Source organism: Oratosquilla oratoria, chromosome 7 (assembly GCF_046742065.1).
Source record: "Oratosquilla oratoria isolate Oo_2021 chromosome 7, ASM4674206v1, whole genome shotgun sequence".
NCBI classification, from domain to species: Eukaryota; Metazoa; Arthropoda; class Malacostraca; order Stomatopoda; family Squillidae; genus Oratosquilla; species Oratosquilla oratoria.
Window position 1 is genome coordinate 10463458 of NC_134783.1, and position 23804 is coordinate 10487261.

General features: G+C 38.5%; 1 protein-coding gene across 4 annotated transcripts in view; it reads right to left on the minus strand.

The window, feature by feature from the left end:
- Ge-1 (Enhancer of mRNA-decapping protein 4 homolog Ge-1) overlaps positions 1–23804 on the minus strand; it is a 166085-nt gene that overhangs the window by 139135 nt on the left and 3146 nt on the right. For all 4 annotated transcript variants that reach the window (XM_076187801.1, XM_076187800.1, XM_076187799.1 and 1 more), the window contains exons 2-7: positions 19741–19822; positions 19419–19624; positions 18965–19163; positions 18468–18618; positions 3822–4010; positions 3587–3702 (exon numbers count right to left, since the gene is read on the minus strand). In XM_076187801.1, coding sequence (XP_076043916.1) covers positions 3587–3702; positions 3822–4010; positions 18468–18618; positions 18965–19163; positions 19419–19624; positions 19741–19814 — 935 coding nt within the window. In that variant the 5' untranslated portion in view covers positions 19815–19822. The remainder of the gene's footprint in view (positions 1–3586; positions 3703–3821; positions 4011–18467; positions 18619–18964; positions 19164–19418; positions 19625–19740; positions 19823–23804) is intronic.

Here is a 23804-nt window from a genome sequence, read left to right on the forward strand (position 1 = left end):
TTGAATCCATTGTGTCATTGTGTGGTCAATAATCATCTCAAGTAGAACATTTCCCCATGAGTCTTCTCCACCCTTTACTGTCATCTCTTCCCAGCAGACTTCTTTGCAATTAAAGTCACCCATCATAACTATTCTTCCTCCATCTTCCATTATCTTGTTTAATGTTATTCTTGTGTCTTCTAATATACTTTTATGTTCACTCTCTTCCCACGAGGCTGTTTTTGGGGGCACATAGTTTATTACATTATTTCTGCTCTTCTTATCTCTGTCTTCTACTTCTATCATAATCATCTCTATTCTTTCCATATGTGACACTCTTCACACTTATATCCTTCTTAGTCGGGAACATAACTCCACCCCCTTGTTTTATCTCTCTGTTTCTAATCCAATAATTATATGCATTGTGTCCTATTCTGTTGGGTGGTAGTGGACCTTTTAATTTTGTCTCTACAATTCCCATTATGTCCAGTTCTTTTTCCTTCAGATACTCGTTCAGTTCATTCAGTCCTGTTATTAATCCATCTATATTTGTGTGGGCCACTCTTAACTTTCTGTTACTTCCAATTATTTTCTGTTCTTTTTTGTTTCTCTCTGTTATGGTCCATTTCCTCACTTTCATATTCACTACTCTCCGATAGAATTCTTCTTTTTCTGACTCCGTTCTGTTCTCGTTTTTTTCTTTAGCTTCTTGCCTTTTCATTTCTTCTTCCTCTCTTTCCTCTTTATTCATTTCTCTTTTTATCCTTACCTTTTTATATTGTTCACTTGCTGCTAGCTTCCCTGTTTTTGCAAAGATATTCTCTGCTGTCGTTTGTGACCTGAATTTAATCTTAATTGGTCTGGTCTTATCTGTACTATATTTTCTGAGCCTAAACATCTCTTCAATTTGTTTCATGATTTCAGGTTCATCTTCCTGAACTAATTCTGGTAAACTATTTACTTTTTCTTTTTCCTCTTTAATTCTTGTGGCTCAATTTTGGTTAAATTTCTCTTCCATTCCTAATATAATCATACATTTCTTTTTGTCTGCTAAGTCTCTTACTATACTCTCCTTCTGTCTCATCACTTTAATAACCGAGTCTTCAGTTTGTTCTTTCATTTGTTGCTTAATTATGTCAGTAAATGCAACTTTACTTTTTTCTTGGATTTTTTTCCAGCCCTGTGCTTCCTTTGCTATGGCCTCTTTATTGTATTTATTATTCCTCTTTAATTCCTCATTCTCTTCTTTAACTTCTTTTAACTGTCTTTTTAATTCTTCTATTTCTAAAGTTAAGTTTTTGTTCGCCTTCTCTAGTTCTTCCAATCTTTCAACTCTCTGCACAATCTTGGCTACGTTACCGAACCAATTTTCCCAATGCTCAGTCATTTTGTCAAGTTTTTCCTCTAGTCTTGCTAATCGGGGGAGGAAACTACAGGTAGTCGTCGACTTACGACCTATGCGACTTACGACTGATCGACTTTACGACCACGAGATGGTGCAATAATATCTAACATTTAATAGAGTAATAGAATTGCAATGTTATGCCTGGCAGTGCAGTACATTACTCCACACGCTGCAAGACGCGAGTACGATAGTTTTCGCAGGCTGCCGGCAGCGTCAGCATCCCAGCCAGCTAAATATTCTTTCATTTTGTTTGTTTGAAGTAAAATGTTTCCTAATTTTGCATTGCATTTTGTATTTTTGTATGTTTTGCAATTAATAAAATATAACCAAACTTTTTATGCCTAGGCTAGTTTGTTGTCGATTACAATATGTTCGGAACAGTACTTAAACGAAAAGAATTTTTGTTTTGTTGAAATAAAAAATAAAAAAAATCCTAATTTTGCCTTACATTTTGTATTTTTATGTTTTGCAATTAATAAATTGAACATGAGTGAACATGAGGGGACGTCCTAGGATGAGGTGGATGGATGGGGTGAAGGGGGCTTTGGGGAAGAGGGGAATGTCTGTTGAGGAAGGAAGGGAGAGGACGGAAGACAGAGGTGAGTGGAGAATGGTTGTATATGGATGATGTTGTGACTGCATGAGGAGGAATGGGCGGGGAAGTGGGGGGTGGGGTAGTATGTGTGAGTAAATTTTGACGCAGCCCGAAGGGATTTCTCCCCGTCCTCGCCTTATATGCAAAGGGGGACGGAGAGGGGGGTCGCCGATTAAATGAAGCGGCCTCGCTGTGGATGTACTGTGTCTTGCGACACTGCTTCTGACCCAGGGCGGTGGGCAGGGTGCAGGGATGACCCGTCATCCAGGAGGTGCTCAGATGAGAGGAAGGGTGGGAGGGGTGTGGAGTGTATTTAGGGATGAAATGGGTGGGAGTGTTTTTATGCTTTTCCCTTTTTGGCTACCTCCCTTGGAAGGGGGAAAAAGCCTTGGTATATGTATGTATGTATGTATGCAATTAATAAATTGTAACAGTATTTTTTTATGCCTAGTCTGTTGTCGAAGACAAAATGTTCGGTACTGCATTTTGTATTTTTATGTTTTGCGATTAATAAAATGTAACAGTAAACTTTGTTTATGCCTAGTCTGTTGTCGATAACAATATTTTCGGTACAGTACGTAAACAAAAAGAATGTGTTTCGAAATATTTTTTTTCCTAATTTTGCTTTACAATGATTTTAATGTAACCAACAAAAAAGGATTTGTAGGTCAAAGATGACAGGACTTTATTCAGTATGCATAGGCCTAGGCTACATTTCCTAACAAAAATGATGAAAAGTTAATGAATACTAAACAACGTAGCTCAAAGATAATAAGATTTTATTCAGTATGCATACGTTTTCCTAAAGAAAGTCTGATGGTAAAATAATTCAAAGGTTAACAAATACAGTATTAAATATCATAGGTCAAAGATGATAGGATTTCATTCAATATGCTTAGGCCTAGGCTACGTTTCCCAAAGAAAATCAGATGAAATTATAAAAAGGTTAAAAATACTATACAACATAGTTCAAAGATGCTAAGATTATTTCAGTATGCTAAATATACAATATATATATATATATATATATTATATATATATATATATTATATATATATATATACAATATATATATATATATATATATTATATAAAGGGTAATATATACTGTATATATATATAGACCGACTTGCGTCCAGATCAACTTACGACCTGTCTGTCGGAACAGAACTCGGTCATAAGTCGAAGACTACCTGTATTATCATCAACTTCCACTGTGCTGCTCTTATCTATATTTCTAATCTTTACATTTTTGTTGATCCTGTCATCACCGAAATCATCATCATCATCGGTCCGTCTTTTGTTTACAAGATGCCTGGCCTCCTGGACCATGTCCCCCTCTTCATCATTTCCTTCCATTTTCCTCAATAATCCCTCCCCTTCTCCTTTTTTTATCACTTTCCCACTACACCACAAGCTTTCCCCTTCCCTATAAATACAATAAGGTACTTCCTTGATGTTGAGATCCACATAGATTTTCCTTTTTCTTCGGAATTCCAATTCTCGCCGTCCATCCGATGAAAGTGTGTGTGTGTGTATATAACAAAAGTTGTTTCCAGACTCAAAATACACAAACACAATTAATGAAAATATTAGAAAATACTTACTCTTGACTTGGGTTTTTATGGTTATCCAGAAAGAAGAGAGATGAGAGTTCCTTTCCATCATGGGGCTTCCATTCATGGATGCAACGTGGAGATTTATCCTCATTGGCTAAGTACACCTATTTGAAAAAATGTATATATATATATATAAATTTACTCTGACATATACCATAATCCAATCAGTCTTTTCTTTTTCTTTCCTTTACAATCAAGTAATAACTACTCTTCATTTACTTACCTGGAAAAACTTTACATAGCCATCTAATGATGCTGTTGCTAAAGCTGTGCCATCTGGACTGAATGCAGCATCAGTGATGGCTTCTTTGTGCTGGTCCATCACCTGATAGCCTGAACTCACCTGTGCTCGACTGACTACAGCACCAGATCCATGCTTGCTCATGATAGCCTGTATGTTCCATATCTCACCCTAGAAAAACAAAAATAAGGATGGATTTATTGAGTAACTTTTATATCTATATATAGTCACTGGAAGAATGTAATCTTGGATTCAACCACTACTTGATATCTGTATAAATTCTGGAACCAATGATAGGTAACTGTGGGTGGCAGTACTGTGACTGTCAAGAAGCTATCATCTCCCTTCAGCTCATCTTTAATTACCCTTTACTCCATTAGCTCCCACCTTTTCATGCAAGGAGAACTGACAACCAGTGGCTGCTCCCTCCTCCTACTACTTAAGATAGACACAGAAACAGCCCCATAGAGCCAACAGTCCAATGTCTTTTCCCAATGAGGTCCATGGGAGGGCCTGAGGGATGTTGCTAGTCACCATGGGCAGGTGTCCAGTCAGTGAAACCTGAGGTAACTATTATTATTACCCTAATAGAAATCACACAGTAATCTAAAGAATACATAATAAAATATTACCTAATTACAGACACACCAACATATTTTTGCCTAGTATTTACTGGATGGAAACCCACAGTGCTCAGCAATGGTTCTCCTGGCATCTTACAGATCTTCCTTGGAATAAAAATTGTTTTACTTTTATTGCATTGGTGTGGGTTTGTTTCTGTCACTAGATAATAAGTGGAGAAGGAGGAGATAGCAGCCAGTTGCTGACACTCATTATGAGGAAAATATTGGGGGGGGGGGGGATCTGAAGCTAGTAGAGACAGCTTGGGCCCAATCTGGGGACCAAATGCCAGCCCCATTAGATGCCATCTTGAAATATAGGTATGAGAGTTGATGAGTTTTGAAGAAGTGCAGTGCAATTCTTTCTGGTGACCATCTTGCAGGATCACAACAAGCAGGTATCTGTTACTGGACCCACAACCCAACATCTAAATAAAATTGTATAGTGACAACTTGACATGGGGGGATAGAGAGAATGGGTTGCCAATTAAATGAAAGAGCTTTACTGTGGTGGTGCTGTGTCTTGCTGCATTGCTTATGACCCAGGGGAGTGGGTGGGAGACAGTGATGACCATCCACTCACAAGGATCTAAGATGAGGAGAAGGAAAGGGTAGTGGATGGAAGGGGAATGGGTGAGAGTAGGTACATGCCTTTTGATTTTGCTACCTCCCTTGTAAAGGGGTAAAAGCAGCGAAAAAAATACACGGGAGCGACGATCGATTTCGCTAGGGAAAGTTCCAATGTCGCTCTCGCAAATCCAATAGAGGGAGCGATCCCCCACAAAAAAAAAATCACTCCCGCGGCAAGATTCAACGTTTTTCATGCATTATCCATCATTTGGCAATCCCTGAATCCCATCACCATTGATGAAAGGATCAGAGCAAACACAACTTACCCATGATCAATCACTGTATTATCAATCGATATCATAAACGTAACGCATCAATCAACTTTATTTTTTGATGTATGTGTACACGGTATAGCTGCTAGAGTTCAATGGCTTACCAAGCCTAGCTTCGTATCAGCTGCATGCGCGCGTATACTAGTACATGTTGAATAGACTCTACACGACTATCGTGCTACATAATGTCGCTAGTTGCGAATTGCATGGTACCTGATGCAGGGAAGTTCATTGGTTGTATGCAGCTAGCTGCCCAATCAATGCGCTGACTACATGTACAATGCACCATACCCAATACCACATCACCGCATGCATACGTACACTGTACATATGCAAACTCGCTCGAGACCTAGGAGGGAAACTGGGAAATCCCATTTATAACCTCGTTCGTGTATTTATGAGAACAAAATAGAATCAAATGTTTGATTAGTAATTGAAAGTAAATAAATTTAAGTATATGAACATTTGATAATTATATATACAGTGCATGGCTCTGGAAGTATAAAAAATGGCTCTGGTAATTAAAAAAAAAAGGCTCTGGTTAAAAAAAAAAAAAAAAAAAAAAAAGCTCTGGAAAAAAAAAGGTATTTTTCCCCCCTGGGTAAAAGCCCTTGGTATATGCATTCATACATACACCCCAAGCTTTTTTCCCTTTACAAGGGAGGTAGCCAAAAAACAAAGACATAAAAATCACTCCCACCCATTCCATCCCCAACAAACTCCACTCCCATCCACCACCTTACCTCCCTCTTATATTGGCACCTCCTGGATGACTGGTCATCCCTGCATCTTGCCCACTGCCCTGGGTCAGAAGCAATGTCTCAAGACACAGCACATCCACAGCAAGGCCACTTCATTAAATCAGTGATCCCCCCTCTCCATCCACACATGCATAAAAGGAAAAGACAGGGTATATAGATAGTGAAAATTTTGAGAAGGAGGATGAGACACATGCTCCCCCTAATCAGTCCATTAAAACAAGATTTGACCATATATTCACTGGAAATCTTAGGAAGAATGTCATACAGATAAGACTGACAAAGGTCATAAAATAACATATGAGTGGGGTCTGAAAAAAGAAAGAGAAAAGTTGCAAGGAAGCAAAGTGACTAAGAGAAAAGAGACAAAGAAAAAAAAAGAGAGAGAGAGAGAGAGAGAGAGAGAGAGAGCAAGTGTGTGTGTATTCACCTAGTTGTATCTTACAGGAAGGGGAGCTATGCTTATGGTGTCCCATCTCTGTATCTCACAGTATCTAAATTGTTCTTAAATTTGTGTATAGTTTTTACACACACTATCATTTTGTCCAGTTTGTTCCATACATCCACCACTCTGTGGGGAAAGCCATTCTTTTTCAGGGCTCTTCTATAACTGTCCTTTTTGAGTTGCTTTCCATGTCCTCTTGTATTTCTCATATTCCATTTTAGTAAGTCTTCTCTATTAAGGACTTCCATACTTCTCATGATTCTATAGATGGTTAACAAGTTTCCTCTTTCTCTTCTTTGTTCCTGGGTTGGTAACTCTAGTTTTGACAGTCTCTCTACATATGACAGTTCTGAAAGTATGGAGGCCTTCTTCATAGTTGCTCTTTGGATTCTTTCAATTTTTCCTTATATTCTTTTTTGTACTGGGTGACTACAGTCGCTGCATACTCCAGTGCTTGGTCTTACCAGTGCAACTAGTATTTTCTTCACCAATTCTTTGTCCAAGTATATAAATGCAACTTTTATTAACCTCAGCAAGTTGTATATTTCTCCAACAATTCTGTTCATCTATTTATCGGGAACATGTCCTCTGTGATGATTACTCCCAGGTCTTTTTCAAATCCCACTTTCTTTACATCCTTTTCACCAATTTTACACTGGGCTGATATCCTGTTTTTACTTTTTACAAATTCCATTACACTACATTTCTTGATGTTGAAGTCCACTTCCCACTTCAGACTCCATTCTCAAATTTTGTTCAGATCTCTCTGCAGCGACTCAGTCTATTTCAGTGCTCACTTTTCTCAACAATTTTGCATCATCAGCAAAGAAGTTCATGTAACTATCCACACCCTCATCCATGTCATTCACATATATAGCAAACATTATTGGAGCCTGTACCAATCCCTGTGGAACTTCACTAATCATCTCTTCCAAAGTAGAACCTCTATCTCTGAGCACTACTCTCCTTTTTCTTCCATGCAGGAAATTCAACATTCATTCCAGTAGTTTACCTTACATCCCTCCTATGGTTTTCAGTTTTCCAAATAGTTTTCTGTGGCACTTTCTCAAAAGCTTTTTGTATATCTAAGAAAGCAAAATCAGCCCATCTGTCCCTTTCCTGTATTATATCTAATAGTCTTGAGTAAATGCAGATAAAATTTGTGGCACATGATATTCCCTGTCTGAATCTAAACTGTCTCAGTTTTATTATGTTGTCCTCTTCTAGATGTTTTGTTCATCTATTTCTGATAACCTTTTCACAAATTTTGGCTACAGTACTTGTAAGGGAAATTATCTGTAATTTGTTGGGTCTTCCTTGTTACCTCCTTCCTTAAGCAAACAACTTATTATATATTTTCCCTACTAATTCTTCTTTACACTCCTTTAGTATCCAGCTTGCAATTCCATCCGGACTGTGCAATTTCCTGACATCAAGGCTTGTTATTTATTTGATCCACTATTTCAGCTCGTATTGCTATTATTTCCCACACAGGAGGGGATTTCACCTCTCGCCCTTCATCCCAGTGTCATACTTTTTCTCTAGTAAAAACAGATTTGAAATGTTTACTCATGAACTCGGCCATTTCTATATCTTCTGTGTATTCCATTTTCCCCTGGCATAGTTTCTCTATTTCATGCTCGTTTTTCAATTTACCATTCACATATCTATAGAATAGTTTTGGTTGATACTTACATTTTCTATTATGTCTTTTTCATAACTTCTTTGTTTCCTTGCTTATTTCTACATATTCATTCCTTACATAGATATATATTTGCTACTTTCTAGGGATTTTTCTCTTTTCTCCATTTTTTCCCAAGCTTTATCTCTTACTTGCCTCGCTGCACTTTCTGTTAAACCAGCACTTATTATATTCCTTTTCCTGTTTTTGTCTTGATATATATTTATCCACACCTTCATTATAGATTTCTTTCAGAATCTTCCATTTTTCTTCCACTCGTGTCTTTTCATTGTGAAATTTATCCCAGCTTGCTTCTTGAATAATTTCCCCAAGTTTCACAAAGTCCATTTTGCTATATACCAGTCTCTCTTTTCTGTATTTCTCATTTCTGTATTTCTGCCCCGTACATTGCTGTTGGTACAATCACTCCTTCATATAACCTCCTCTTAGCATCCATTCCCAGATGTCTATTTCTCATTACACTTTTTAATCCACCAAGGCATTTACCCGCTTCTCTCAATCTACATTCTACCTCCACCCCCACTCCTCCCTTTCCTGTCACATTGGCACCCAAGTATCTAAAACTATCCACTTCCTCCAGTTTCTCACCCTTAATGCTCACTTCCAGCCTACTGTCACTCTCTCCCATTGTACATCTCATCACCTTACTCTTACCCACATTTATCTTCAGCTTCCTTCTTTCACACACCTTCTCAAACTCTGTCACTAACTTCCTCAATCCCTCCTCTGATCCTGCAACACGCGCAGTGTCGTCGGCAAACAACAACTGGCTCACCTCCCACTTTTCTCCATTTTTTTTAATCATCTCCAACCCCTGACCCACTCTCGCACCACCCCATCCATGTAAAGATTGAACAGCCAGGGCGACATAACACACCCCTGACAAAGTCCCACCTTTACTTCAAACCATTCACTCTCTCCATTTCTAATCCTAACGCAAGCTCTACTTGCTTGTGAGGGAGACTGGTCTGTAATTAGTTGGTTCTACTTTGTTTCTTTATATATTGGTACAATGTTGGCATTTTTCCAGTCTTTTGGTATTTTTCCTTCTTTGAGTGAGCAACTTGTTATGTTGTATATTTTGGCCATTAGTTCTTCTTTGCATTCTTTTAGCATCCAATTTGCAATTCCATCTGGGCCGTGCAATTTCCTAATGTCAAGCACGTTGTATTAGATGGGAAGAGAGCTATGCTCATAGTGACCCGTCTTTATATCTTTCAGCATCAAGTTTGTTCTTATATTCTTGTATAGTTTTTGCACACACTGTTGCCTCATCCAATTTGTTCCAGATATCTACCACTCTGTGTGGGAAACTATTCTTTTTCAGATCTCCTTTTTGAGTTTCTTTTCATGTCTTCTTGTCTTTCTTTTATCCCACTTTAAATCTTCTCTGTCAAGGACTTCCATCCTTTTCATAATTCTGTAAATGGTCAGTAGATCTCCTTTTCTCTTTTTTGTTCCAGGGTTGGTAGTTCCAGTTTGGCCAATCTTTGTTCATATGTCAATTAAGAGTGTGTTGGTGCCATCTTTGTCTTTGCTCTTTTGATTCTTTCTAATTTCTTTATATTCTTTTTTGTACTGGGTGCCTATGGTATCGTGGCATACTACAACCTTGGTCTTACCAGTGTGACTAATATTTTCTTTACCATTTCCTCATCCTAGTAGTCAAAGGCCACTTTCATTTGTAAATTGAAGGTTTCTCCAACTATTTTGTTGATATGCTTGTCTGGTGACATGTCTTTGCTGACAATTACTCCTAGCTTCCTTTCCATGCTTACTTTTTTTACTTCCTTTGTACCAATTTCATATTGCCCTGATATTCTATTTTCACATTCTCCAAACTCCACTATACATTTCTTGATGTTGAAGTTTACTTCACACTTTTGACTCCATTCCCAGACTCCAGGTCTTTCTGTAGTGATTCACAGTCTTCCTCTGTACTTTCTGTAGTAGTTTTGCATCATCTGTTGTACTACCTAGTATTTAGCTAGTTGTATTATATGGGAAGAGAGCTATGCTCGTAGTGACCTGTCTTTGTATCTTTCAGCATTTAGTTTGTTCTTAAATTCTTGTATAGTTTTTGCACACACTGTTGCCTCATCCAAGTTGTTCCAGATATCTACCATTCTGTGTGGAAAACTATTCTTTTCCAGATCTCTTCTATAACTATCCTTTTTGAGTTTTTTTTCATGTCCTCTTGTTTTTCTTTTATCCCACTTTAGTAAATCTTCTCTATCAAGGGCTTCCATCCCTTTCATAATTCTGTAAATGGTCAGTAGATCTCCCCTTTCTCTTCTTTGTTCCAGGGTTGGTAGTTCCAGTTTGGACAATCTTTGTTCTTATGTCAATTTGGAGTGTTGGTGCCATCTCTGTCGTTACTCTTTGAATTCTTTCTAATTTCTTTGTATTCTTTTTTGTACTGGATGTCCATAGTGTCGCAGCATACTCCAATCTTGGTCTTATCAGTGTGACTAACATTTTCTTTGCCATTTCCTCATTCAAGTAGTCAAAGGTCATTTTCAATGATCTTAGTAAGTTGAAAGTTTCTCAGACTATTTTGTTGATATGCTCGTCCCGTAACATGTCTTTGCTGATAATTACTCCTAGGCCCATTACTGAGATAACTTTTTTTACTTTTTACTTTTTCAAACTCCATTATACATTTCTTGATGTTGAAGTCCACTTCCCACTTTTGACTCTATTCCCAGATTTTATCCAGGTCTCTCTGTAGTGATTCACAGTCTTCCTCTGTACTTACTTTCTTTAGTAGTTTTGCAATCATCTGCAAAGAAGTGCATACAACATTCCACACCTTCATCCATGTCATTTGTATATATGGTAAACATTATCAGAGCCAATACAGAACCTTGTGGGACTCCACTTATCATTTCTTCCCAGGTCGAGTATTTGTCTCTAAGTACTACCCTCATTTTTCTCCTGTTCAAGAAATCTTCCATTTCAATAACTTTCCTTGTATACCACCTATTATTTCAATTTTTGTTATTAGCTTTTTGTGTGGTACTTTATCAAATGTGTTTTGTAAATCTAGGAAAGCACATTCAGCCCATCTGTCCCTTTCTTGCATTATTTCTGTTAGCCTCGAGTAAAAGCAAATCAAGTTTGTGGCACATGATCTTCAGTGTCTAAATCCAAATTAAAACATAGTGTGTGTGTGTGTATTTACCTAGTTGTATTTTATGGGAAGAGAGCTATGCTCGCAGTGACCCACTTTTGTATCTTTCTGCATCCAGTTTGTTCTTAAAGTCGTGTATAGTTTTAGCACTCACTGTTTCCTCATTCTGTTTGTTCCAGATATCTATCACTTTGTGTGGGAAGCTATTCTTTTTCAGATTTCTTCTGTAACTGTCCTTCTTAAGTTTCTTCTCGTGTCCTCTTGTTTTTCTTCTGTCCCACTTTAGTTAGTCATCTCTGCCAAGAATTTATCCCTTTCATAATTCTGGAGATGGTTAGCAAATCACCTCTTTCTCTTCTTTGTTCTAGGGTTGGTAGATTTAGTTTATCCAGTCTTTGTTCGTATGTCAAATTGGCAAGTGTTGGTGCCATCTTTGTCGTTGCTCTTTGAATTCTTTCTAGTCTCTTTATGCTTTTTTAGAACTAGGTGTCCATAGTGTCGCAGTGTACTCTAATTTTGGTCTTATTAGTGTAACTAGTATTTCCTTTATCATTTCTTCATCCATGTAGTCAAAGGCTACTTTCATTAATCTTAATAAGTTAAAAGTTTCTCCAACTAATTTGTTGACATGTTTGTCTGGTGCCATGTCATTTGAGATAGTTACTCCTAGGTCCCTTTCTGAGTTTACTTTTTTTACTTCCTTTGTACCAATTTTATATTGACACAATATTCTATTTTTGCTTTTTCCAAATTCCATTATGCTACATTTCTTAATGTTGAGGTTCACTTCACACTTCTGACTCCATTTCCAGACTTTTTCCAGGTCTTCTTTAAAAGATTTGCAGTCTTCCTCTGTACTTACTCTCTTTAATAGTTTTGCATCATCTGCAAGGAAGTTCATATAACATTCCACACCTTCATCCATATCATTTATATAAATAGCAAACATTATTGGAGCCAATACAGAGCCTTGTGGGACTCCACTTTTATCTTCCCAATTTGAGTTCCTATCTCTAAGTAACACCCTCATTTTTCTTCCGTTCAAGAAATCTTTTACCTATTCCAATAACTTTCATTGTATTCCACCTCTTACTTAAATTTTTCTTAGTAGATTTTTGTGTGGTACTTTGTCTATCTAGACTAGATAGAGTGAGAAATGAGGAGGTGAAGAGGAGAACAGGGGTGGAAAGGGAGTTGGGAGATAGGGTTGATGAAAGAGTATTAGGATGGTTTGGACACATGGAAAGAATGAGTGAAGAAAGACTAGTAAAAGAGGTATGGAAGGCAGATGTGGAGGGAGTGAACATGAGGGGACGTCCTAGGATGAGATGGATGGATGGGGTGAAGGGGACTTTGGGGAAGAGGGGAATGTCTGTTGAGGAAGGAAGGGAGAGATGATGTGATGCATGAGGTGGAATGGGTGGGGGGATGGGGGGTGAGGTTGTATGTGTGAGCAAAATTTGACACAGCACAAAGGAATTACTCCCCCATCTTCTTTTATGCATGGGGGGGGGGGCAGAGAGGGGGGGGGTCGCCGATTTAATGAAGCGGCATTGCTATGGATGTGCTGTGTCTTGCAACACTGCCTCTGACCCAGGGCAGTGGACATGGTGCAGGGATGACCCGTCATCCAGGAGGTGCTAAGATAAGAGGGAGGGTGGATGGGAGTGGAGTGTATTTTGGGATGGAATGGGTGGGAATGATTTGATGCCTTTTTCTTTTTGACTACCTCCCTTGAAAGGGGGAAAAACCCTTGGTATATGTAATTTTTTTTTTTTTTTTTTTTTTTTTGGGGGGGGGGGGGGGGTGTGAAAGGAGAAAGTGAGTGAAAGAGTGAGTAAAAGAAGAAACCTGAAGATAAATGTGGGTAAAAATAAGGTGATGAGATGTACAAGGGGTGAAAGTGGCAGCAGACTGGAAGTGAGCATTAAGGGAGAGCGACTGGAGAAAGTGGATAGTTTTAGATACTTGGGTGCAAATGTGGCAGGAAAGGGTGGAGTGGAGGTAGAATGTAGACAGAGGAGCGAGTAAATGTCTTGGTGGATTAAAAAATGTAATGAGGAATAGACATTTGGGAATGGAGGCTAAGAGGAGACTGTATGAAAGAGTGATTGTGCCAACAGCACTGTATGGAGCAGAAACATGGAACATAAGAGAGGAAGAGGGAAGGAGTTTGAATGTGTTTGAGATGAGGTGTCTGAGAAGTATGATAGGGGTTACCAGGCTGAATAGAGTGAGAAATGAGGAGATGAGGAGGAGAACGGGGGTGGAAAGGGAGTTGGGAGATAGGGTTGATGAAAGAGTATTAGGATGGTTTGGTCAAATGGAAAGAATGAATGAAGAAAGACTAGTAAAAGAGGTATGGAAGGCAGATGTGGAGGGAGTGAACATGAGGGGGCATCCTAGGATGAGATGGATGGATGGGGTGAAGGGGGCTTTGGGGAAGAGGGGAATGTCTGTTGAGGAAGGATGGGAGAGGACAGAAGACAGGGGTGAATGGAGAATGGTTGTATATAGATGAAGTTGTGATGTATGAGGTGGAATGGGTGGGGGGGATGGGGTGAAGTAGTATGTGTGAGAAAAATTTGACGCAGCACAAAGGGATTTCTCCCCGTCTTCTCTTTTTCTGCAGGGGGGGTTGCCGATTTAATGAAGCAGCCTTTCTGTGTATGTGCTGTATCTTGCAACACTGCCTCGGACCCAGAGTAGTGGACAAGGTGCAGGGATGACCTGTCATCCAGGAGGTGCCAAGATAAGAGGGAGGGTGGAGGGGAATGGAGTGTGTTTAGGGATGAAATGGGTGGGAATTGTGTTTATGCCTTTTTCTTTTTGGCTACCTCCCTTGTAAGGGGGGAAAAAGCCTTGGTAAATGTATGTGCATGATCTTCCACTTCTAAAACAAAATTGTTTAGAATTTCGTATTTTGTTCTCTTCCAAGTGTGTGTGTATTTACCTAGTTGTATTATACGGGAAGGGAGCACTCGTGGTGACCCGTCTTTGTATCTTTCAGCATTAATTTTATTTTCAAAATTGTGAATAGTATTTGCACACACTGTTTTTTCATCTAAGTTATTCCATATATCCAGCATTCTGTGTGAGAAGCTATTCTTTTTCCTATCTCTTCTATAGTTGTCCTTTTTGAGTTTCTTTTCATGACCTTTTGTTTTTCCATTGTCATTTTTTAGTAAATCTTTTCTGTCAAGGACTTCCACTCCTTTCATGATTCTATATATAGTCAGTAGATCACCTCTTTCTCTTCTTTACTCTAGTGTTGGTAGTTCTAGCTTCGATAATCTTTGTTCGTATGTTAATTTGGAAAGAGCTGGTGCCAACTTTGTTATTACATATACATACATATACCAAAGGCATTTTCCCCCTACATGGGGGGTAGCCAAAAAGAAAAAGGCATAGAAACCACTCCCACCCATTCCATTTCCTATATATTCCACTCCCCTCCACCCTCCCTCTTATCTAGCCTAGTAACCCCTATCATACTTCTCAGACATTTCATCTCAAACATATTCAAACTCCTTCACTCTTCCTCTCTCATGTTCCATGTTTCTGCCCCGTACAATACTGTTGGTACAATCACTCCTTTATATAACCTCCTCTTAGCATCCATTCCCAGATGTCTATTTCTCATTACACGTTTCAAACCACCAAGGCATTTACTCGCTTCTCTCAATCTACATTCTACCTCCACCTCCATTCCTCCCTTTCCTGCCACATTCACACCCAAATATCTAAAACTATCCACTTCCTCCAGTCTTTCACCCTTAATGCTCACCTCCAGCCTGCTGTCACTCTCTCTCCCTGTACATCTCATCACCTTATTCTTACCCACATTTATCTTCAGCTTCCTTCTTTCACATACCTTCTCAAACTCTGTCACTAACTTCCTCAATCCCTCCTCTGATCCTGCTACAAGCGCAGTGTCGTCAGCAAACAACAACTGGCTCACCTCCTGCTTTACTCCATTTTCTTTAATCATCTCCAACCCCTGACCCACTACCCTTGCATTCACCTCTCGCACCACCCCTTCCATGTAAAGATTGAACACCCAGGGTGACATAACACATCCCTGACAAAGTCCCACCTTTACCTCAAACCATTCACTCTCTCCATTTCTAATCCTAACACAAGCTCTACTACTCTTGTAAACGCTTGTTGTTGCTCTCTGTATTCTTTCTAGTTTTCTTATATCCTTTTTAGTACTGGGTGTCCATAATGTTGCTGCATATTCCAGATGTGACTAATATTTTTTTTATCATTTCTTCATCCAAGTATTCAAATGCCACTGTCATTGACCTTAGTAGGTTGTATGTTTCAGATGAGAGGGAGGGTGGGAGGGGTGTGGAGTGTATGTAGGGATGAAATGGGTGGGAGTGTTTTTATGCCTTTCCCTTTTTGGCTACCTCCCTTGGAAGGGGGAAAAGCCTTGGTATATGTATGTATGTATGTTTCACCTACTATTTTGTTTACATGCCTGTTCGGTGTCATGTCATTGCTGATTATCACTACAAGGTCCCTTTCCGAGTGCACTTTTTTTTTTTTTTCACCTATTTTGTAATTTTTTGATATTCTGTTTTTGCTTTTATCAAACTCCATTATGCTACACTTCTTGATATTAAAGTTCACCTCCCACTTTTGAGTCCATTTCCAGATTGTGTCCAGGGAGTCACAGTCCTCACTTGTTGATACTTTCTTTAATATTTTTGTATCATCTGCGAAGAAATTCATATAACATTCTACTCCTTCGTCCATGTCATTTATGTATATGGCAAACATGATTGGAGCCAGTACTGACCCTTGTGGAACACCACTTATAATTTCTTCCCATTTCGAGTATTTGTCTAATTACCACCTTCATTTTTCTCCCAGTCAGGAAGTCTTCCATCCATTTCAATAAATTACCTGCAATGCCACCTATTGATTCTAATTTACCTATCAATTTTTTGTGCAGTACCTTGTCAAATGCCTTTTGTAGATCTAGATAGACACAGTCTGCCAATCCATCTCTCTCATCTATTATATCTATTATTCTCGAAGAGAAGCAGATTAGATTTGTTGTACGTGATCTTCCTTGTCTAAATCCAAATTGGCTTGGGTTTAGTATAGATTTTTCTTCCAAATGTTTAACCCATCTACTTTTAATAACTTTTTTACATATTTTAGCTACTGTGCTTGTTAGGGAGACCAGTCTGTAGTCAGTTGGATCTTCCTTACTTCCTCCTTTATATACTGGTACAATGTTTGCATTTTTCCACTCTTGTGATACTTTTCCTTCTTTGAGCAAGTATTTATTTATAGTGTGTATTTTATCTGTTAGTTTCTCCACGCATTCCTTTAGTATCCAATTTGCAATTCCATCCGGACCATGCGATTTTCTAACATCTAGGTTTTTTATTTGGTCACTGATTTCCTTTTTTGTTACGGTTATTTCCTTCATTTGGGGGGAATTCTGTTTTTCTATTCCTTCACAGTTAGGTGAGTTCTCAATTGTGAAAACCGATTTGAAGTGGTTACTCATAATTTCTGCCATTTCTTGTTCTTTTGTGTATTCATGACTTCCTTGGCGTAGTTTTTCTATTTCTTGTTTGTTTTTCAGTTTACCATTCACATATCTGTAAAATAGCTTTGGCTGATCCTTACATTTTTCTATAATTTCCTTTTCATAATTTCTCTTTTCCTCCCTGCATATTTTTACATAATCGTTTCTTAGTTTGATGTATGTTTGCCATTTGCTCTTTTTTGTCTTTTTTCCATTTTTTCCAGGCTTTGTCTCTTTTATCCTTGGCTTCACTACATTTTTTGTTGTACCAGTTTTTTATGTATATTCTTTCTTGCTTTTGTTGTGGAACATATTTGATCACACCCTCATTATAAATTTCCTTTAGTATATTCCATTTCTCTTCCATCCTTGTTTCCTCACTAAGGAATTTTTCCCAGTTTGCATTTTGAAAAAATTCTTTAAGTTTCTCAAAATTCGTTTTGCTATACATTGGTCTTCCTATTCTATGTTTCTCATTTCTTCTTAGGTCCATTTGCTCTTTTAATTCAAATTCTATTAGTACATGGTCACTCTTTCCTAATGGTGTTCTATTCTGTCTACAATTTCGGGTTCTGTTATGAGCACTAAATCCAGTCTCGAAGGTTCCTCATTGTTTCTGTATCTGGTATTTTCCTTTATCCATTGGGTCAATGTGTATTCAATGGTCATATCGAGTAGCATGCTGCCCCATATGTCCTCTCCACCCCTCACTGTCAATTCTTCCCAACATATTTCTTTGGAATTAAAATCACCCATAACTACTGTATTTCCTCTTTCTTTCAGTATATCAGTTAGTTCATGTTTCGTATCTTCTAACAATTTGGAATGATCATGTTCTGTCCAGGCCTGTGTTTTAGGGGGCACATACACTACTAAAAAAATTCTACTTTTAATGTGGTTTTCTATCTTTATCATAATTGACTCTACATTATTTCTTCCTTCTGTTATCTTTTTCACATTTAAGTCTTTCTTGGTCAGAATTGGTGCTCCCCCTCCTTGTTTTTTCCTTTCTGTTCTTCATCCAGCAGTTATATAGACCTTGTCCCACTGTGTTAGGTGGTAGATTCCCTTTCAATTTTGTTTCCACTATTCCCATTATGTCTGGCTTTTCTGATGCCAGGTAATCATTCAGTTCATTCATTCCTGAGATCATTCTGTCAATGTTGGTATATGCTAATTTTTTTTTCCTTCTTCTATCTGTTTTGTTTCCTTCTTTGTGATATACCATTTTCTCAACTTCAGGTCCTTCCATGTGTGTGTCCCTCCTACGATGAAGTCATGCATTTTTTAGCTTCAAATAGTGCAACCTGGTGTATACTGTAGTGAATTAAGTTCTCATGCATTAAATATCAATCCAGAACAGAACAAAATTATTACGAGCCAATACTTTTTTTTAGTTTGGGAAAAAAAAAAGTGGAAATAATGCCAAACTGTGAGTGAGAGCATTCTTAAATATATGGAATTTCATGAAAACATAGAAATTTCACATGCCTACTAACATCTAACTAGCTATTTACCTGGCATCCATGTGTGAGAGCTAACAGATATGCAGCTTCGCCATTATCCTCCTCCACGATTTGCTCATCTGGGATATATGAACACCAGATAACTCTGTGGTTATCACTCGCTTTACTAACTGTGCTTGTAATCTCCACCAACAAACTTGCACTGTTTGTACAAAAAGAAAAAAAATCTTACCATGCAATAAAGATTAGTTTCTACTACATCTCAAAAGATTTGAAGCCAATCATATGAAACTGAAAATGTATGATGCATCAAAATATCACTCAACCTATACTAGTTGCAGTTAACAAAACACAAACTGGCTGCATCTATAGATGTGACAAGACTCCATTAGTTTATCTACAAAACAAAATACTTACCAACCTCAAACTAATATGAGTTTACCATTAATAACATATTTCAATCTATGCAATGTCCTGTCAGTGAAAATCTCTTTAAATGTGTGCTTCAATGAAAACTGCACAATGAGTAAAATTCTTCCTATACTTACTCTAAAGATCCCTCTTTCTCTGCCTTGACCACTTCATGTACATACAGACTTCCAAACTGGTCTGTGATTGCAAGCAGAATACGGTGGTTGAGATGAGCGAAGGAAATGTCTCGCACCATGCCACGTATACTCTTGACCAAACCCCTATCACCAGACTTGACATTCATTATTCTCACCATGCCATTGGACTTCTGAGGAGCTGCACACACATATAATTTTTTTTTCATTAGTTACAATAACAGCTTATACAAATTAACCAAAATAGACAATAGCTATAGTAGATAATTAAACATATAAACATGCAAAGTTATTTTAGCAAATAATTGGGTAGAATATCTCAAGCTCTACACCAGTGACATTCCCTTAGTAGAATAGTCTAGTGTTGGAATAAAATTGGTTATGTACAACTATTCCTATGGCATACGAGTTAATAAAAAAGTGGCAAAAGTATTACCTTTGATGGCATATGCTATGTATTCCCCTGAGCAATGCATTGCCACTAAACTGCCTTGTAAGTACTGTAGATCCCATGGGTAGTTTGTGATGTTCCTTGTTGTGATTGCAGAGGAGCCATAGGTGTGACTTGTAGGTTTTACAACAATTGACACTTCAGATCCAACTACAGCACTGCTTAATTTTTCATCACTGCAGTCAAACACACTGAAAATGAGTAAATACATTAGTAAATGAATAAATATAAAAAATACATATATAAAAATTATGAAACTCATAACTAGCTTTGTTTTTGCATAAAAGAAAAGTCATATCAAACTCACATGTTTTGTATGGTGTGTTTCTTATGAAGAGACTGAAATGGTGCTGAACCTTCTTTGAAACCAGACTCCTCCATTGTTGTATCTAAGAGGAAACAGAAAAATTAGGAAAATTAATTTTTAAGAAATTATCAACTTTAAAATAAAATTCTTAGTGTTTTGGTACTTTGGTTGTAGGCTACTGAAAATAAGAAAAAATAATACATACATACATACATATACCAAGGCTTTTTCTCCCTTACAAGGCCAAAAAGAAAAAGGTATAAAACCATTCCCACCCATCCCCTCCCTAAATACACTCCACACCCCTCCACCCTCCCTCTTATCTGAGCACCTCCAGGATGATGGGTCATCCCTGCACCTTGTCCACTGCCCTGGGTCAGAGGCAGTGTTGCAAGACACAGCACATCCACAGCAAGGTCGCTTCATTAAATCGGCAACCCCCCTGCAGAAAAGGAGAAGACGGGGAGAAATCCCTTCGGGCTACGTCAAAATTTTTCTCACACATACTACCTTACCCCCCATCCCACCTCATGTATCACATCATCATCTATATACAACCATTCTCCATTCACCCCTGTCTTCTGTCCTCTCCCGTCCTTCCTCATCAGACATTCCCCTCTTCCCCAAAGCCCCCTTCACCCCATCCATTCATCTCATCCTCGGACGCCCCCTCATCTGCTTTCCATACCTCTTTTACTAGTCTTTCTTCACTCATTCTTTCCATGTGTCCAAACCATCCTAATACTCTTTCATTAACCCTATCTCCCAACTCCTTTACCACCCCTGTTCTCCTCCTTACCTCCTCATTTCTCACTCTATCCAGCCTAGTAACCCCCATCATACTTCTCAGACACCTCATCTCAAACACATTCAAACTCCTTTTCTCTTCCTCATGTTCCATGTTTCTGCTCCATACAGTGCTGTTGGCACAATCACTCCTTCATACAGTCTCCTCTTAGCATCCATTCCCAAATGTCTATTCCTCATTACACTTTTTAATCCACCAAGGCATTTACTCCTCTCAATCTACATTCTACCTCCTCCACTCTACCCTTTCCTGCCACATTTGCACCCAAGTCTCTAAAACTATCCACTTCCTCCAGTTGCTCTCCCTTAACCCCTTGAGTACCGGATGTGTGTTTTGTGACACCTGCGTGTCACAGCTGAGTGCAACCGCCAGGAACCGAGCGTGCTCCCTGTGACACGCACGAGTCACAGTTATAAGCTGTGTGTATTGAGGGCTCTCAAGGCCTTGGTTTCTGGGTTATTTCTACCCATGTGGTGGCAAGAGTCTGTGTTTACAAACATAAGGCTCCAGCCATTCGTGGGACGGTTTGAAACGTTTGTTTACGTAAGGTTGACGGGTCGGTAACGAAGGGGTTAATGCTCACTTCCAGTGTGCTGCCACTTTCACCCCTTGTACATCTCATCACCTTACTTTTACCCACATCTATCTTCAATTTTCTTCTTTCACACACTCCCAAACTCTGTCACCAACTTCCTCAGTCCCTCCTCCGATCCTGCTACAAACGCAGTGTTGTCCGCAAACAACAGCTTGCTCATCTCCCACTTTTCTCCATTTTCTTTAACCATCTTCAATCCCTGACCCACTACCCTTGCATTTACCTCTCGCACCACCCCATCCATATATAAGTTGAACAGCCAGGGTGACATAATTCATCCCTGACGAAGTCCCACCTTTACCTCGAACCACTCACTCTCTCCATTTCTAATCCTGACACATGCTCTACTACTCTCATAAAAACTCTTGACAGCTCCTAGAAGCTTTCCTCCTATCCCATATATCTGCAAAACCTCCCACAGTGCCTTTCTGTCTACCATGTCATAAGCCTGTCCCAGATAAAAAATAAAAAAAAATCCGTACCTTTTCCTATAGCTTTCTCACATATCTGTCTTACCACAAAAATCTGATCTACACAACCTCTTCCTATCCTAAATCCACACTGTTCCTCACCAATTACTCCATCTGTTACTCTCCTAATCCTCTCAATCAAGATCCTCCCATAAGCCTTCCCAACTACACTTAACAAGCCAATCCCTCTGAAACTACTACACTCACACTTGTCCCCTTTTCCCTTGTAAAGTACTACTTGTTTTCCTTACAAATCATAATAGCTAAGGTAGTTGAAAGGATTCAAACTAGTCTTGACAGCAGAAATACAAATCATATCATGTGGAAAGTCTAAAACCGGAAGAGGATGGGGGGAGAAAGAAGGCAGATAGACACTATTATTGCTGCTGACAGTTGATCAGCATGCCTATCCACATGGACAATATTTTGCCATTACTAAGAGATATTTCATGTATTATGTATTGGCTTGGCTGGGTGTGATCAGGCTTGTATGGAAGTATCATGTTTAGCAATAGGAGTATTGGTGTTACTCTTTTAATTGTGGGGCTGTTATAGTTTGGAAAGGAGTCCTGTCTCTTGTAGGAAGGCATGGAGATATAATTGGGGCACCAATGTTTCATCACCAAAGGTTAGTTGTGTGATTGTTTCTGCAGGTAGGTAAGATAATATAAGGCTATTCTGAGGGATTGTATAGGTAAGACATTTCAGTATGCAATCCAAGAATCTATAACTGATTTTGCTTAGTATTAGGATTTGATAAGGATTAAAGATTTCAAAGCAATCATCAGCTGGCTCCATAGATTAAGTGGGCTAAAAAAAATCTAAGAGAATCATAGAACTTGAGGCATGATGTTTTTAGTTGCTCAATGTGAAGAAACCAAATACTGCCACACAGTTCCTATATTACTTTCAGAGAAGTTGCATGGGGAAAGTGAGTTCATAATGCTTATGTTCAAGATCAATTAATGCATTGGTTGGCTTGGATTATTTATATGCATCCCATTTCTTGTTTTCATTGCATGAGTGCATCCAATATCTCGTGTAAGAATTAAATCAACTCTCTCCTCATTGGAAACATAAACAAATCACATGAACAATATCATGCACATTAGCAGATATATACACATGTTATATGAAGGTGAGACATCCGAGTGGATGGGTGTAGAGAAACACAGGTTAAATTAGGAATACCAATATAGCTTGATGTTTTGACTACAGACGCTCCTCTACTTACGTTAATTCGTTTTACGTTTTTTCGATTTTACGTTTGAACTGACTGTAAAGAAAAAAATTGTAAAAAAAAAAAAATTAGTGAGTTCTTTAGTTTAACGCACTCTCCGTAGTTCAAACGATACTTACGCATGACGCTGCATCCATTGTTTACATGGCACAAACGACAGACTGAACGTGCCTTGCCTCCTCCTCCTCCTCCACCATCTCAATTTATGTTGCTTGAATTTATTTAAAATTAATGTTATAATTTTACAATGTTATGTGTATTATTAATGATTTAGGGGTGTTTTATAAGATACGGTAATAGAATTTACGGATGTATAGTACAGTAACAACTTACATTCATTCTCAACTTACGTTCGGCCATTCGGAACGTAACTAACACATAAGTTGAGGAGCGTCTGTACTAGTCAAAATATGTGTTCCTGACTCAACCTGTTTCCCAACCACCTTTTCCACATAATTTTTCTTCTAAAATTCACTTAATTTCCAACTTTCTCTTCAACTACACCTTCTTTCAGTTAAACCTCTTCCTTAACCCCTTCACTCTGGGCCAAAATCTCGCAGGCAGCATTAGCTGCCAGACATGCGATGTTGCGTCATAATACTCACATTATAAAATATAAAGTCACCACTGTATTGCTCCTTCTCTCTTTCACCCATGAATTTTGATAACCATAGAAAATATGATGAAGCCAGTTTACAGAGTATGGGGGTCATGCAGGTACTACAATAAATATAATCAAGACGCCGACATTGGCATCCTCACGTACCCACTTGCTCCTCATGACGCCTACGTAGGCGTCATCGTATCGAAGGGGTTAAAAAACAAATAAATAATAATAATAATAAAAAATCTATTTATCTGTCTTTCCTTACAACTAAGACTTGACCCTATTCCTCAGTTTTAATGGAAGAATGATTGATGCTAGTTCCCTTTCCTCTTTACCTCCTGTGC